Genomic DNA, 17,581 nt, shown 5'->3' on the forward strand with positions numbered 1-17,581 from the left:
GAGAGAGAGAAAGAAAAAGGAATAAAAAGGTCATCCTATTTCCCCAAATCTCTGGAAGAGCAGTTAATGGATGTTTACTCCTAATCACAATTCTCTCAAGTTGCTAGCTTTTATTTACAGTTGGAAGTCATATTAAACATGTTTTAGTTTTGTTTCTTGGTCTTAATAATTTGCACTAGAATATTGTATTTTCTTTTATCTACCATTTAAATAGAATCATCGTCTAAAAAGTTAAGGCTTCTTCTCTAAGCATAAGGCACAACTCCTCTCTGAGAAAACAGCAGAATAAGGCTGGTGTAAATGAAATCAGAATCAGGCCCATGTGGAGAAGCAAACAAGATACTTAAGAAACGCTCTACAGGAAAACTAGTACAAGAAAGCATTTGCTTTAAAGTATCTGTAGGATTTCTTACCATTACAGAAAAGTAACTTACAAAGAAAAATGAAGTTGCAATGGGTAGAAGTTGTTTTATGTTACCATTCCATCAGTGGGAAGTGATAGGTTTAAATGAGCTCCTAAGGCCTTATTTTAGTTCTGGGTATCTTACTGAACAGATTACACTGTGATCTGTACTGGGACTACATTCCTGTAGCTATTTAAATACAATTTATCACATAAAAATAAGGTCCTATAGCCCCCTTCCTCTCTGCACATACCCAAGGGAGCTACAGCTCCTGACAGATTTGTCAGATTACCCAAACGTAAATCTGATTACCGAATCACCCTCAGCAATTTCCTTTCAGGTCAGCTGTGGGGAATCTTCTTTCAACTATATTTTAAGTGTTATGAAATGATGTATTCATGTTTAAAAAAATGGGAAAATATTGAAATTAACCTCTGATGTCCACTACTGCATTCAAAGGAGATAAGCACTCTGTCAATACAGAGCAAAGGCCATTTAAATAAAAATAAGAACAGTTCCACAATGTTTATACTCAAAAGGTGCAGCAACATACCCAGTCTCTCCATTACACAGCACAAGGTCAAGAAGAACCCTATGTCTCTGCCTTTCCTACTTCCCATTCTTTGTCCACATTCCTTCCACACGTGAAAGACCACTCTTCACAACACGCTAAGAGTTCTGCCTGTCAGTAGTGGCCTTTACTTTAATATTTTACTAACTACATGTCTGTTTGACTAAATTAAGCAGCCTCAGCCAAGCCACATCTTGCTTTCTAGTATCTCAGTTCTAGTTGTTATATTATCTGCCAATCCAAATCACTAATTTATCAGCACTCTTCCAGCTCCAAAATACTGGCTGTGCAGTCAAAAACACTTTTTTTTTTCCTTTTCTCTCTCTCTCTCTTTTTTTTTTTTCTTTTTTTTTTTACACTAGGAGGAGGACCACCCTGCTCTCATGGCACAGAACACTATTTACATTGCAATCCTTGACTGTGTAATACATCTGGCATTTTTGGGCAGGATTCCTGAGCTAGGGGCCAGAAGCCCTTAAGCAATGATTTAAGGGGGGTGAAAAAAATCATACAACTTGACTTAACACTGCTCATTTCTAGTTTGTTGCACTTAACTGACTGAAAAGCAGAAATGCATCAGACAGGTAAACAAGAGAAGGTTGTTTCTTTTAATTTATCTTACTATTAGTAAATGAAAACTCTATTACAGTTTAAGGGCTGAGTTCCAGCTTCAGGTACATGCACGTATAACACTGCATGCATACCTTAAAATACTAGCTTTCTCTTGCTCATAAGCTCTACACACATGCTTTAAATATACAATGATTACTTGTACATTTAAAGCTGAAATTAAATTCAGCACAATTCTCTAAAGGAGCAGCACCTTTGCAGAAAAAGTCAGGTTATGGTACTGCTCATTCCCTTACCTCTTATATATTTTGCTCAAGGACTGTAATAAGTAAGTTTTCACAAAACCAAGCAGAAGTTAAAGCCAAGATATTCATTCAAAAAGCCAAAATTAAAATTCTCTGTACGTCAAAATGTATATACAGTCAGCAGTTTCTATGAAGGACTTTTTACATCAGAAAACATTTGTCTGCCAAATTCTGGATGTTTGTAGCAACTGAGGAGATGCTGAATGAAATAACAGAGAAAAATAACAGCAAGAACATTGTTTTTATGGATATTAAACTTTCCTATCAAAGAAAAAGGATCTAAGTTTATCCTGAAAAGAAAAATTAAAAAATATTTTTAAATTCTGAAATCAAAGTTATGTCTTACAATTCCACTCCATGTACTTTTAGTGCAGTGAAAAATGGACCACGATTATTCCAACTCAACACTGCTAGATAAAAATAAGCTATGCTGCATAGCTTATTTGCACCCACTACTGATCAGTCTTATTTAGCATGCTGTAATATAACATTGTAATAACAAGCAGATCTTGATTCAAATGCACTAAAATAAAGTGGCCACTATGCTTATCAATGCAGAAATCATGCTCCAAAGTGCTGAGTTTTTTGTGGTGTGGCACCACCTCAGGAATCTGCTACTCCAGTAAATCAACAGCAGAAACACACACAGACTCTCTAGGTACTAGTGAAAGTTTTGTACCTTTATCCTTCTGAACCCTGATACTTCTTACTATAGAAGAACCATTTAGCCATGAAAGAGTTTTACTGGTTTCTTCAGGTTTTTCCAAGTAGAATTATTAACAAGTACAAGCAGAATACAAACTTCTGCATTGTACAAGACGTATGTCAGAGATATGAAGGGAAGCAAAAGGCATACTGAAGATAAGTGAGGGTGACTGGGAAAAATATAACTAAGTGCATGATAGACACAAAGAACTAACTTTTCAGTACTGTACTGTACTCCTGCTCCTGTTGAACTCCAAAAAGAGTAGCGAGAACCATGTATGTCCATACCATCACATGTAGAGAGAAGTAACACTGTGCAGAGACTGAAACACCGAACTTTTAAGACAAGAGAAATGCCTGACAAGGGACTGCCCCATGACGTCTATAATCAAAACACTATTTCAACCAATCAAAATATTTTAGCAAGCAAGCCACAGGGCAGAAAACTTTACAAGCGCAGTTTTACTTGGATGATCATAGGTTGAAGTGTGTATTTCACTGTATGAGTGAAATAAGAAAAGGGGTATAAATGTCCAAGTGTCAAAATGAGAACACATTCTGTTAGGCACCAAAAGAAAAGCAGTTGCAGGCACATTAAAACTACCATTCTAGTGGACACAGCTCCAGCAGGTCACAGGGAGGTCAGCTTTGAAGGAGAAATACAAATGAAATATAAACACGGTATTGTGGAAACCAGACAAATCTCCCATAGCTTTGTCCAGCCAGCACTAATCTAGACATCAGCTGTGGTGTGTAATCTAAACAAAGGGATTGTTCGTTTCATACATCTGGAAGCTGTCATGCTTTGGAGTCTCCTAGCAGTTATGTATAACTGAAACATCCACTATTATACTTTTTTACTACCTTTACAATTGTTGCATGGTCAAGAACCATTATGTGCATATGCTACGTAACATTACTACCTTGTGGGGAGTACATAAATATTTAATAACAGGGCTCTGATCACCTCTTCTCACATTAAACAAACAAACAAACAAACAATAACAAAAAAACCACACACACACACACAAAAAAAAAACCCATGAAAACAGATGGGAGTCGGGGTGAGGTGATGGATTTTCCCTTAATGCATTCTCTGTTGAAAGCAAGTTTGAGCACTCATAGCTTTTTCACTTCACTACCTGAACCCAGTATCTGCTGAAGAACAGTAAAAAAAGGTCTGCTCTCCACAAAAGAAAAAAAAACGAAAACAACAAACAAACAAACAAACAACAATGACAGTCTATTCAGCAGGTAATGGAACACAGTAGTAGATCAGCAAGCCATTCACCCATACCAATACTTCAAGGGAGGTTTAGATGAGCTTTGAGAAAAAGCTGCCTACTGTGAGCATAGTCAAATAGTAGAACAGGCTCATCAGTGTTCAAGTAGTATTTGGACAACGTCTTCAAAAATACACCTTAACTTCTCACTGGCCCTGAAGAGTTCAAGCAGTTGGGCTTGATCTCTGTAGGTCCTTTTCAAATCAACTAGTCTGTTGTACAGTAACTCTGCAATGCACCACAGCTAGAGCAGCAGTCACCCATATGTCTGAGCCTGCTCTATTGCTTATCTACATTCCCCTTGTTCTAGCTCAACTGCAGTAGCATGGTGGGCAACGTGAAAATAATGTGGCTTTCAACTATTCTACTTCATTCCAACATTTCCACATGGAAATCACCAAGCTCTCTAGAACTACAGAAATGCCTCTCACCCTGTTCATTACCAGCAAAATCACAGGGTGCAAGAAGTCACTCAAAGCTCAAGAGAAAGGAAGTGAGGAATGGTGAAGGTGAGGCACTGCACTTCAAATACAAATCTCAATAGAGAAGTGAATGGATTCTTCCAAACAAGGATCTGCAAGGCACATGCTGGCATTCATATTAGCTGCAGCCTGCTAGTTTGGAAAGAGTAACAGTGTATTTTCTAGAGTCCTGAGTAAATTAAACATCTCTGAAAGGACCAATATGACCTTGCAGTTTCAACCTAGGGGGCTTCCAAGATCTACAGAAGAGGGATCTCCTCTTGCGCTTCCCTGAAGAGGTAGAGCAGGAGCCCTCTGTTAGTTCCCTGGGGCTTCATAGTAACACTGAGTAAACATCTGTCTATGCTAAGGTCATTCCAGCTTCTGTCAGTGTGTTCACTGAGTTCAGGATTTTTCCCCTTCACCTTCTCAACGATGTAAGAATGGTCATGCGCAATACCTTCATTAAAACAAAGGCAAAAGATTTTTAAACACTGAATCTAGCTTCTTTTTGGTTGTGATGTATGAGCTTTCCAGCAATGGGCACCAATGCTGAACAGTGAGTGATGTGGACAGTAGTCAAGATGGAACTTGACAGATAGCCTCAGTGATTTTCATTTCAATAGCAACTGTTTTAAAGACAACAATCATACAACTATGTAATTAAAACCTTCAAATGTCTTCTCTCAACAGATCTCAATATACAAAATCAAAATGAGTTCACTCCACAAGACCATAATACCCACTGTCCTGCTGTATTTACCCACAACCATCACATAAAGCTTAAATACTAAAATTTGATGTTAATCTTCAAAACAGTAGTATGGATGGAAGAACAATTCCATTTTGACCACTAAACTTCCAAAAAAGCATATTGCCTATATGACCATTCTTCAGCTGTCATATGGAAACGCCACTACTATTTTCACATATGAGAAACCATACAGTACAATCACAGAGCCATTAAGCTTAATCATTAAGACCTCTGAGTAAGACCTCTAGTCCAACTACTAGCCCACAAGCACGATATCCACTAACCGTGACCCTCAGTGCCACATCCACATAGTTCCTGAACTCCTCCAGGGATGGTGAGTCCAACACCTCCCAGGGCAGCCTCTTCCAATACCTCATCTCTCCTGAGACGAAATGTTTTCTAATACCCAACCTGAACCTGAACCTCCCCTAGCACAACTCCAGGCCACTACCTCTCATCCTGTCGTTAGTTACCTGGAAGAAGAGGCTGACCCCCACCTCAGTAAAATTCAAACAGAACACCTGACTTGGAAATTTCCAGGTAAATATCTTTCACTGAACCCTAAGTGACATATAACACCATGCGACAGAGTTCAGAGATAAGTAATCTCTTACATCACATGGTCCACATGAAACAAATGGATTTGGTGATGTGACAGGAAACATATCCCCAGACTGACACACAGCCAACCAAAATCCTGCCTAAATTCACAGTGAAGTAACTGCTGCACTAACAAGAAGGCAAGTACATCTAAATAGCACTTCTCTGCTGCTGCAAATGAGTGTACATGTATAAGGAAGAACTGAATTACAATTGATGGGGTCAATTCCTGCTTACTACATTAAAGCAAACGTTACTTCAGCCTACTCACATAAATTTGTCTCCTTGAAACAACAAATTCTCAAGGATCCATTCCTCTACTACTCCTTCTTGTTTCTCCAGATAATCCTAGTCTAAAGTTAACTGATGCCTTAGGCAGAACTTAAGAACAACTTTCTTCTCTGCCTGTACTTGGTTTTGCTGGGTTAAACAAACTGACAATACACAGAAATGCGCTGGTTCCTTCATCACTTGTATGCTTTCCTCTCTTTCATCTAATTCTTACACTCCATGTGTAGACTACTGTATCTTAAGACAAGTCAGCCACAAATAGAACAGTAGAGTCAGTTGTTATTTTTCCCTTCAGAGTGAAAGAAAACAATTTTACAAATAGTTCTAAACTTCACTCACATCAGTCTGTCCTACACATTTGGTGCTAATTCACTTACAATAACTATATACTTTATTTCAAGCATCAGTGCCGAAACTTCTCCGTGACCACTATGGCATTTCCTCTTCCCTCATACTGTAACAGTTTTCCTATGTCTGCTTGTACCACCCACTCTCTTGCCTCCAACCAGCTGAAAGAAGGGGTACTGAATGTTAGACCTTGGTTAAATTTGCAAAAAGGACTAACACCATAGAAAATTACTTATGGAGAAGAAAGGTTCAACTGAGCTACAACCAGCATAAAATAAAAACTCCAGAAAGCGAGAAAGGAAGGAAAAAACACCATGATCTTTGACCTCTCAGAGAAGGAAAAGGAATTTAAAAAGTGAGAAAAAAAATCCCAAGACAGTGGTGATATGAAATGAAGTATCAAGGAACAACATGAGAGTGTCTCTCCCTGTTGGAGCTTTTCCAATCACAGTCATTCAAGATACTCAGTAGGAAAATTTCAGTCTCTACAAAATCTTCTCAGGAGTTACAAAACTACCTTCTTTCAGAAGCAGATGCTGTAAATTTACATGCATGACTGCTGTTCGCACACCAGGGTCTGAGAGTTCTTATTAAAGTGGTAGCAGAAAACATAACCAGTTATGGGCATGATTTCTTTTCCATCCAGAGCACTTCCTAGTTATGAATGGATGTTTCTAAAGCCACGTCTGTGTCAAACAAAATTCAGTCTCAAAGGAAATCAATGCAAAGCCCTTTTTGTTCTCTCAAGGGTGTATGATGTATAAAGATGATAAACAGTTTCTGCAACTGGCTTATGTGTGGACACCCACACACAGCGGTTCAACCAAAGCTGAAGGACTGTGACTAACAGAACTGGCATTTAAAAGCCAGTCCAGGATTTGTTTGCTAAAGAAACTAAAATGAGCATCCTACAACAGCATCGGGGATGACAGACCTAGCAATGGGAGCAAGGTATGTGGCCCAGCCGCGGGTGCCAGAAAGAGATTGTAAGACAGGATCATAGATTGAGGGCATACTGTGGGACATATAGTAATAAATGAACTGCTCTGTACAGCAGCCAGAGCAGGATTGAGTTTTTAAAAATAAAACAAAATAAAATAAAGCTACTCTGCAACACTTAGTGCCAAGAAAGAATTTCAGCGGAAAGCTGAAATCCTGATACTCTGGTATCAGGAGGCTCACAGAAGGCCAAAAGTGTTGGCACAAATTTTGAAAGACTACTACAAGGAAACTGAAAGAAACAATGTTTTGAAGATCTGTGTTGCTTTTTCTCTATTTGAAAGTTTGCCTACGAGGTGGGTTTCTGAACTACTTATGTAAATATGTCAGCCATAATAGTTTCAGGCCCTGACTTAAGCATTTATCTTGGAATGCGGATGGTCTTAAAACTCGTTCAAGTTTCACTTTACTGTTTTTAATTGTGTTATACTTTTAAAGCAACCACTTATTCCAGCAAACTTCAGTGCCTCATTATGTTCCAACCTGCATGGTATTCAGAAATATACCATAAAAAATCACCCTCTTTATGAAAATATTGATCATTTATTCAGCAGTAATAGCTGTCAAAAACAAACAAACAAACAAACCCTTCAGTAGCAATTCAAAACTCCTTTCACTGCAATTATTATTTGAAGTGTATTTCAAGTAATACACCATATTTGGTCAACACTGCCCAGTTCATTCAAACACTTGGTAAACAAAAGGTAAATGCAACACTGAGGTGGCTAATTTTAGTAAAAAGCACAATTAAGTTACTGCTTCTATTAAAAGAAAAAGTGATCTAAGGGCTCCCTTAGTACAATAACTTCAAGGGGGAGTAATTCAACTACAAGCTCAGGTGTGAGGACCTTGCGTCCTAAGTTCAGAAAAGTGAGTTTAGTCATTGCTCTCCATTCCTGCAATGGAAGAAAAGCGTTTTTCATACCACCTCCCTCTTTACCTTTCCCATTTCAAATTCTCACTACGTACTTCTGCCTGCAATTTAGATGCAGAAAGACTCAATTACTATTCATCAGATTTATTTGTATAATATCCTTGCTCATGACCAGAACAGTTATAGAATCTCCACAACATAGCAAGATTTTTTGTGTTGGTGGTCACACAGTGCTAGAACAGGAAGCCCGTAAGCTAAATTAAATGCAGAATGCCTTACATCAATTGTTATAAGCTTGTGTGCAGTTGAGAAATGCAGTAGTTTCTAAACTTTACTTAAAGTTTTAATATTCACATTATTTAATTCTAACATGAAAACTAAACTCAAATTATACAGGTCAACTTCGTACAACCAGCTGCCTAATGAGTTCACTTTGTCCATAAGAACCTCAGAAATAAATTTCAGCTCATTTTTATACAAGGGACTCCCTTCTCCCAACCCTGAAAATAATGATGATATCAATGCACTAACTGAACTAAGCGTCTATTATGCAGAACATATTTCTTCGTTGACAACCACACTTTTGCTACTAGACCAATCATGTAGACGCTGCCAGCAAGCAGTTTCTTGCTACTAAACTACTGAAAAAAGCAGGTGGCATTAAGATGGGATTGTCCTTCCTCATAACAGAACCCACAGCATACCACAAGGAAGCACAGTGGATGGGACTGTGATCAAGTAGTATCTACCAAACACTTAAATGAAAGCAGAGGCAAAAAGAATTTGACCAAATAAAAATCAACGACAACAAAAAATGTTGTTTGCAATGTAACGAGAACTCACTGGACCTAGTGACTAGGACAACCCGTCGGTGTGCAGGAGAGGCTCTGGCAGTGCCTGCTGTTGCTGTTCCTCAGAGCAGCAGTCTTGCCATACTTTGGGTTCTTGTCCTACTCTACCAAAAGGAGGTTCCATCAGTTATACACCATCTCCCGTAACAGAAAACTGGCTGTGGGTTCACGGACCATGAACTTGGGTCTGGCCCCACCATGGATGTCAGGTCAGTTAATGGAGCCTGGCCCTGCACACCATCACTCATCCGTGGGCTGCACAGACCACCTCCAAAACAGTGCTTGGCTGTGTTTGGCTCAGCGCAGGGTCCTTCTACACATACAGAGCACTATTTAGTAACGATTATTTATGCAGCTCTCCACATTAACTTTTATAAGCCAAATTCTGCTACGAGCGACTTTTACACAGACCCAACATAGCCGCCGCAGCCAGCGAGCTCCGCCTGCCGTTACCTCAGACCTGCCAGCAGGAACCTGACGCTACGTCAACAGCATTCCCCTGAAAGGAGACACGGCAGCGCGGGTCCGGCCTCGGCACGGGTCACCACGGCTCCACGTCCTGACAGGGGGCACCGAACCGGGACCGTGGAAATGTACCTGAAGACAGCGTCACTTTGGCAGTCTGCCATTTTGTTGTTGCTGTTGTTGTTTTTTCCCCTCTCTACTTTTAGTTTTGTTATTGGTTTTTTTTTTTGTCTGTTTGTTTTGGCTTGGTTTGGTTGCTTTTTTTTTTTTTTACCTTGAGACAGCCGTTCTCCCCCACAGCTGAACGCTGTCCAAACTCCAGACCACACACAGCCGCCCGCGCAGCGCTCCTCGAACCCGCCCCCTTCCCCCGCCGCGGGCGCACGCACTCCCAAGATGGCGGAGGGGAGCTGATGCCTGCGTGGGCACTCTCTCCACCGCAGGAACGCGGCAGCACCGGCATCCGCCGCTCTGTTGCACGCAAGGGAAACACGCAGCTCTCCGCGCGGCTCCCTGTCCCGCTGCTCACCCGCACGACGGGGGCAGCCCGCCTCCCGCCCTCCCCCCGCGGCGGGCGGGGAAGTGGTACGCGCCGCCCGGGGCCAACGCACTCCGCCCCAACCGCCGCGCGCTGCCCGCTCAGCCTTCAGCCCGTCGCACGGCGGTGGGGAGGGATGGGGAGGTGTGGAGGCCCCGCACTCACCTTCCACCCACAGCTCCTCTACGTTGGTCTCTAGGTTGGCCGCCCGTAGTCCCACCGCGAACGCGCCGAATATCAGCAGGCCGACCACCAGGAACTTGCCGCAGTTTTTCTGAATGTAGCAGCCCAGGTTAAAGAGCAGTCTCTGAAACTTCGCCCGCAGCCACAGCGGCGCTCTCCTCCCGGTAGCTCTCCCCTGCAAGGCAAGCGCGGATCAGTCAGCGATGGGCCCCACGGGCAGGGGCCCCTAGGCCGTCAGCTTTCGCCCCGCGGCCCTGACTGGCGCTGCCATGGGGCGTGCGAGCCCGTAGACCTGCGGAGTCATTTGCTGGAGGCCCGGCCCGGCTCGGCGCGGGGTGCCAGGGGCAACGCCGTGCAGTTTCACCGGGCGCTTCTTTCCGCCGGCCTCAGCCGCGTGCCGGGATCCACGTGGTGGGCAACGCCACGGGATCAGGAGCGGTTCGTTGCCAATGTGTGCAGCCGCGGTGCGAGCTATCAGGGAGCGGACCGGCCATCCGCGCGTTACAGTGTTTGTGAACGGAAGAGGGCAGCCACATGGGTTTATTTTTCCATTTCCCTCCGTACAAAGCCCGGCGAGCCACTGCCGGAACAGAGCGCGCTCCGAATAGCACCCCGCGCGCGCAGCCGGGGCCGTCCGTCCGTCTCGGTGGGTGCCCCCGCCCGCAGGGAAAGAATGCTACGGGGTGCCTCCGCCCGGGGACCCCACTGCGGGGCAGTCGCGCTTCGGTTCCACAAAGCACGGCTGTGCTATGGGGGCCGGCCGCCAGCTCTCTGCCCGGCGACGGCGGTAGCGAACCGGGGACGCAGCGGAAGGGAAAAGGCAGCACGACCGTGGGGGGCCGCCCGGTGCAGCCACGCCGGGACGGGGGAAAGGAGGGCACTCTCTCTCGCACTGAAGAGTCACAGCCGTCCCTCTCTTTTTTCCCAGCATTTTATTGGTGGCCGCTGCGCTCCCATCTCCTCCTTCCACCCCCGCGAGAAAACACACCACCCCCTCCCCCGCCGCCAAACGCAGCGCCAGCGCCGAGCTCCGGAAAAAGAGGGAGAGAGTGAATGCACCTTTGCGATCTGCTCCAAGGCGAACGCCGCATCGCAGTAGCTCGGCCGCTGCAGATACTCCCGGTCGGGCGCCGCGGCGCGCCGGGTCCCTCCGCTCCGCCGCCGCCGGCCGCGGGCACTCCTCGCCGCCCGAACGGGGTGGCTGCCGCCGCCCGCGGTGCTGCTGCCGCTCTCCGGCTCTAAGGCGTCAGCGGCCGAGGCCATGTTGCCGCCGCCGGTGCGGGCGGGACAAGGGAGCTGCGGCCGCGGCGGGGCCCGGGGGTCCGGGGGAGCGCCGGTGGCCGGTGGGGCGCGGCGGGGCGCGACGGGGGCGCGGGGGGCTGGCGGCGCTGCGGGCCGCGGGCTGCTGCTGCGGGGGCTGCGGAGGCTGCTGCGGCGCGGCCGCCTCACGCGGGGCGCGGGGCGGCGGCTGCCGCCGCGGCCGCTCCGGCCGAGTCGCTCCCCGCGCCTCCCATTGCCACATCGCACCCCGAGGTGACGGCGGCCGCTCTCCGCGCCCAGCGGGCGCGACCCCCGGCGCCCCCCGGCTGCGGCCGCACTGTCCTCTGCTCCCGTGGAAATCGCCTCCTCCTCCTTTCTCCTTCTCCTGAGGCCGCCGCTGCCTCCGGGAAGCCGCTGTCCAAGGCGGCGCTCAGGGTTGGTGGCGCGGCGGCGGCACGGCGGGCCCCGGCTGCTGCTGCTGCTGCTGCTGCTGCTGCTGCTGCTGCTGCTGCTGCGCTGCCCCGCCGCGCCGCACCATCCTGCCTCAGCGGCGGGCAGCTCCTCGCGGGCCGCCGGGCCCGCCGCGCTCCGTGCTCGACGCCGCCGCAGCGGCGGGCGGGCGGCTGCTTAGTGCTCTCCCCCGGCGTGTGCGCGGCAGCAGCGAGCTGCAGCTCCTCGGCTCCAGAGATGAGATGAAGAAGAAAAAAAAGGACTCTCTCCATTTGGATAAAGAGGAGGAGGGGTGGAAGGGGGGGGAGTAAGAGAGAAGAGAGAGCGAGAGAGGGAGACGGAGAAAAAAAAGAGCGGAGAGCCCGCCCCTGGGGCTGTCAGATGGCTTGGGTTTCTGCGAGGCGATTGGCTCGGGAAGGGCAGAAATTACTCAGCAAACATGACTATTATTAGCTGCTTAGCAACAGCTCACCAAAGTAGAGAGACCACCCAGGCAGTCAACCCTTGTGTGTGCATCTCTAGCTTCAGGGGGAGCCTTAAAGAGATCCAGCCTCCTTTGCATGCAATACTTCCATTAAGGAATGCCCTCCCCCCCCCCCCCCCCCTCCGTTTTCTTTTCATGAACGTTTTTTCTCCCCCCCCCCCCCCCCCCCCCCCCCCCCCCCCCCCCCCCCCCCCCCCCTTTTTTTCGGTCCAGGATGCTGCAGACCGATGCACACAGAGAACTTTCTTGCCACCAACACAGAGAAATATGTTTTTTAAAAAAGAGAGGGGAACGGGGGGAAAGTAGCATTAAACGATTTCTAAAGCCTTTAAAAGAAAATCCTTTTAGAGGCACCTTGGCCTCGAGCTTTAACAAATGCTGGGAGGTCTGCGCCGGATTCCCAGGCTCGCAGCAATAATGACAGGGCAGTGGATGCTGCGGTGGAAAGTGCCAGATTCTTCTGCCTCCCTCTCTGTTTAAACTAAAGAGGGGACGTTTTTCCCTGCGAGAGAACCGTTCCGTCCAGCTAGGAAAACACAATGAGAACTGAGCGCTTGCAGGAGTCAGAGCTGCACAGCAGCCGCCTGCTCTAACTTAGGGCTCATTCTTTCACTGAAACCCGAGGAAAGCCACTTTTAATATGTTTTTAGTATAAAACTCCCCGAAATGCCTCCTTCCTGATCCCGCCGAGCGCTGCTCCAACTATACGTGATTGTTTTACTTTTTTGGCACCGCTTCTCCCCGTCTCTGTTCATTGAGAATCAGCCATGAACTACGCCCGCCTACTCCCGCGGCGGGCCCGGGGCTGTGGGGCGCCCCTCGGGCAGTCACGGAGGGGGGTTGGGGGGTTCGAGTCACCAAAAAAAAAAAAAAAAGGAAAAGGAAAAGGAAAAGGAAAGAAAAGAAAAGAAAAAAGAAAAGAAAAGGGCATAGAAAAGGGCATGGGGGACTAGACGCGGAGGTGGGCCCTGGTCGATGGGGTTTCTCCCACTGTGCCGCCCAGGCCCCTCCTGCTCTGCCCCACGGCCGCGAAACACCGGGGCGACTGCGGGCACTGCGCCCGTACGGAGCTCCTTCCGCAGGGCTGCGCGAGAATCCCATCCGCGGGGCCACCGGCAGGAGATGCCTTTCCCTTCACCCTCCTCCCCATCCGTTTTTCCCTCATTTTCCGCAGTCTCCAGATCCCCGTGAGGAGAATCCGCGTGGGGTTGTGCCAGGGGGAGCTGCTGCCCGCACTCCGACACTGCATATGTGCGCGCACAAACGCGGAAGGAAGAAGCCCGAAGGCGCCGGGGCGGCAGACTGTCACCCTTGGGAGGCCGATACCACGTTTGGCTCCCCGCGGCCGCCCCCAACGCCGGTTTCGACTGCGCCGCTCGCTGTGCGGCCAGGGGTAGTGCGGGAAGGGCTACGGCCCCACAGCAACGCCGGGCACCGAGAGCGCCAGAGCCCGGCCTGGGGACTCAAGTTTAAGAGGCGCTGTCCTAATCTCCCCTCGCTCCCTGTGGTCTGGAGGGATTTTTATTTTTTTAAGCATAAATAAGAGGTGGATTACTACAGGGCTCTAATTGGCATTGTTTCTGCCTTTTTTTTTTTTTTTTCCTTGCGGAAGAAGTGTCAGTGTAAGAGTCTCCACGTGGGTGGTCAAGGCCATGGCTGCCTCACGGCTGATGCCTGCGTGCTGCATTCCCCGCGATAACACCGTTCCCAAGACCTGCCCCAAGGTAAATCTGTGATGCACGAGTGCAACTGCCCTTTGCGCCCACAGCTCTGTGTCCTCACACAACCGCAGGGATCTTGCGGGTCCTCACCCCGTGCCTGCGCTGAGCCAAGGACCTGGGCAGTAGCGGCTGAGCTCTCGTCCCTGGCAACCGGGCTGTGTACCCCGAGGCTAGCCACTTCGTGGTTTGGGCTTTGTCCCCTTAGTGTCTGCCGCAGCCCTGCGCACTGCGCTTCCCACAGCCGGGTGAGACCAAACCCGACAGAGCTTGGGAGCAGGTAACACGCTGATTTAATTTTAATGCGTTTGCCAGGCTGCCCTCCGCCTGCGGACACAGCACCTGGAGTGCCGTGCTGCCGCAGCATCTGGCTGCCTCGATACAAAACCGACGCTGGGACGAGGTCCTGCCCTGCGGCGCTCACCGGGCATCCCCGTGATTTCTGTCTCCCACGGACCCTCCGCGCCGGCATTGCCACCGCAAGCCGGGCATTGCTCAGCCCCGCGCCGCACCTGCAGCCCGTGGCCGCCCGAAGGGCCCCGCGCGGACGGAGCCGACGGCGCGAAGCGGCCCCATTCCCCCTCCCCAGCTCGGCAAGAAAGGCGCTGCTCAAGCCAACTTGTCAAAATAATGCGGCTAATTACCCCTGATCTCCTTTAATGGAAAGCCACTCTGCACGCCACAAAGGAGCAAATGAGGGATCTGCAGCACCGGCCCAAGTAGCGCGGGCATTCTCCTCCGCGGACGGCCGTGGGCATTGTGCCTCCGCAGCTGTGGGGTTCTGCGCTCTTCCATTCTCCGAGAGGGAAGGGGGGGGGGGGAGCCCCCAGGCCTGAAGGCATCCCTGGAGCCCGCCCCGCTCCGCCCAGGGCCTGAGTCTTGCAAACCCAAATTGTCCTCGGAACAGCCTCAGGCTCTGGCACAGCGCTCTGCCGAACGCGGGGCTGCAGTGCGTGCGGAGAGTTACGCGGAGCAGTTTTTGTCCGTTTCGGACCGCACTGCGCGGTGTCGAGACGGAGCCCTAGCCCTGGCAGGAGGCAGGGCACGCATTGCCATGATCTCTGCCATTCGATCCTGCAGGAAAAAAAGCCGACTGACACGATCTCTTTGACCCACTGCTGGAGCAACAAATTTATTAGAGATATAGGCGTGAGAAATGAAAAGGAAGTAAAACAATCCCAGCTTATTGTGTGTCTTTCTTTCATACTGCTAATCCGGTTTACACATCACGCCTACATGTCTCAATAAGGCTTTATACACTGTGGCAAAGGCAGGAGAAAATAAAAGGTGTACGTGTCTGAGTGCGTGCGTGTGTGTACGTGTGCGTGTGAAATAGGGACAGAAACGGAGGAGCCCAAGACGTTTTAATTCCGAGTCAGCTGCTGGTTCTGTATCTCCCGGCTCTTGAAAGTGAACAGATTTCAAAGGATTCCTCCTCCTCCATCCCCTCCCCAGTCCTTCTCAGCAGTACCAGTTCCCGTCCTGCCATAGCGTCAGTGAACGGCCCACCCCGTAGTTACCCTAGGAGACCTGACTAGGACACACCTCTCCGGCCGCTGCTGGAGACCCACGGTCTGCCAGGAGCCGTCGGACCCCGCAGTGCTCCGGACACGGCCCTGACACCGCCCTGTGGCCTCGGCCTGGTCCCGTTCCCCCGCCCCTCGCCCCATCCACATGCCGCCCCCGCTCGGTCCCGGCGGGCGGCCAGGTGGTGCCGTGCCCCAGCCCAGCCCCACCGCGGGCTGCCAGAACAGGGCTGGCGTTACACGGCGCGGGTGTCGCAGCGCTTCGCTGGAACTGGACGCTGAAGGATCTTTAATCACCTACATTCAACCTATTTTAGCTGATCTGAACTCATCCACTGCTCCTCGCCAGGGGATGCCAAGCGTACCTCGAGCTCACCTTACTGCTGTCGCTATAAGGAGCGACGCCCGCCCCTTTCCTGTACAACCCGTGCTGCCGTCAGCACCCCCTGACCACGGACGCCGCGTTGCAGAGGTCGAGGCATGGCTCCGCGCTCCATCCTCGCGAGTCCGAAGTGCTTCCTAGGACCCCGTCCTTCCCTCTCCCCGCACTGCAGCCCAGCCGTCTCGGATCACGCAGGTGCCGAGGTGCACACACCGGTGCCCACTCATAGACCTCCGCGGGACTGCGGGAAGTCCTCGGAGGACCACCTCCCGCCGGCGGCACTCCCCTTGCACACAACCCGGGCCTTTTCCACTGGGAAAGCCGCGACCGCGGCCGGGCCCTACACCGAACTCCGCAGCTCGCGGCCCCGCGAGGCTCCGCCCGCCCTCGCCCAGCCCCGGGCCCAGTCGCAGTGGTCTCCGCGCACCTCGGCACCGCCCTGCTGTGGCCTCCGGCCGGTCCCCTGCGAGGTCCCGCGGCGGCACCTACCATGGCTGCCGGAGCCGGCGGGGAGCCTCTTGACGGGGCCGGGTGCGACCTCATTCACTGCTGCTGTGAATGGAGCATCAGCGCTCGCGTCCTCTGCTCCTCTTCTTCACTCTTCTTTCTTCCTTTTGCCTTTTATCCTTTTCCCGTTTTCTTTTCCCGTTTTATTTATTTTTCTTTCCCTTTCCTTTTTATGCTTTTCCTTCTTTTTTTTTCCTTCTTCTAATTCCTTTTTTTGTACTTTTTTCCTTTTATTTTTTCCTTTTATTATTTTTCTCCTTTTCTTTCCTTCTCTCTTTCACTGTCTTGATTCTCTGTCACCTTTTCCTTCCTTCCTCCCCTCCCCTCCCCTCCCCTCCCCTCCCCTCCCCTCCCCTCCCCTCCCCTCCCCTCCCCTCCCCTCCCCTCCCCTCCCCTCCCCTCCCCTCCCCTCCCGTCCCCTCCCCTCCCCTCCCCTCCCCTCCCCTCCCCTCCCCTCCCCTTCCCTTCCCTTCCCTTCCCTTCCCTTCCCTTCCCTTCCCTTCCCTTCCCTTCCCTTCCCTTCCCTTCCCTTCCCTTCCCTTCCCTTCCCTTCCCTTCCCTTCCCTTCCCTTCCCTTCCCTTCCCTTCCCTTCCCTTCCCTTCCCTCCCCTCCCCTCCCCTCCCCTCCCCTCCCCTCCCCTCCCCTTCCCTTCCCTTCCGTTTTTTTTCCTCCTTTTTTTTTTTTTTTTTTTTCCCTTCCCTCTCTTCTTTTCCTCCTCTTTCTCCTCCTTTTTTCGCCCCGGAGGACCTGGCAGTGTAGAATAACAACCCTCACAAGCTGCCGGCGTTCCGCGCAGTGCTGGAAACGCACAATTACACGCCTGTTCCTATTAAGCAACTACATCGTCCTCCATGTGGGTGGTCTGGCTCTCAATAGGCAGGACTTGTCAGGGTCACGTGACGAACCCGCAAACTTTAATTCTTTACAATAAACTCCGGAAAAAGACAAGGAAGTGGCAGCCCCGCGCCGCGGACCCAGCCCGGCCCGGTCCCCACCTCCGCTACCTCCGCCGCCTCGGGCTCCGGGAGCGCGGAAGGTGCCCCCTGCACAG

The 17,581-nt window shown here is 50.0% G+C and overlaps 2 protein-coding genes across 6 annotated transcripts in view; one reads left to right on the plus strand and one right to left on the minus strand.

The window, feature by feature from the left end:
* PTCH1 (patched 1) overlaps positions 1–11,614 on the minus strand; it is a 65,746-nt gene extending 54,132 nt beyond the window's left edge. For 2 of the 5 annotated variants that reach the window (NM_204960.3, XM_040655423.2), the window contains exons 1-2: positions 11,262–11,614; positions 10,185–10,377 (exon numbers count right to left, since the gene is read on the minus strand). In NM_204960.3, the coding sequence (NP_990291.3) occupies positions 10,185–10,377; positions 11,262–11,465 (397 nt within the window). In that variant the 5' untranslated portion in view covers positions 11,466–11,614. Of the gene's footprint in view, positions 1–9,469; positions 9,847–10,184; positions 10,378–10,494 lie in introns of those variants that run through there. The other 3 variants (XM_040655421.2, XM_040655422.2, XM_025144670.3) reach the window with 3 other exon arrangements.
* LOC112530576 lies at positions 9,869–15,290 on the plus strand. Its single transcript, XM_046905641.1, has 3 exons — positions 9,869–11,324; positions 14,009–14,120; positions 14,430–15,290. The coding sequence occupies exons 2-3, from the start codon at positions 14,049–14,051 to the stop codon at positions 14,772–14,774; spliced, it is 417 nt and encodes a 138-aa protein (XP_046761597.1). The 5' UTR covers positions 9,869–11,324; positions 14,009–14,048; the 3' UTR covers positions 14,775–15,290.
* Positions 15,291–17,581: the final 2,291 nt, after the last annotated feature.

Source organism: Gallus gallus, chromosome Z (assembly GCF_016699485.2).
Source record: "Gallus gallus isolate bGalGal1 chromosome Z, bGalGal1.mat.broiler.GRCg7b, whole genome shotgun sequence".
Taxonomy (NCBI): domain Eukaryota; kingdom Metazoa; phylum Chordata; class Aves; order Galliformes; family Phasianidae; genus Gallus; species Gallus gallus.

What these genes read in the sequence shown, in the direction of transcription:
- LOC112530576 (XM_046905641.1), top strand. Translation starts at nt 14,049, where the DNA reads ATGGCTGCCTCACGGCTGATGCCTGCGTGCTGCATTCCCCGCGATAAC. An exon ending in TTCCCAAGACCTGCCCCAAG is followed by an intron (nt 14,121 to 14,429) that starts GTAAATCTGTGA and finishes TGCGTTTGCCAG; the next exon opens with GCTGCCCTCCGCCTGCGGAC.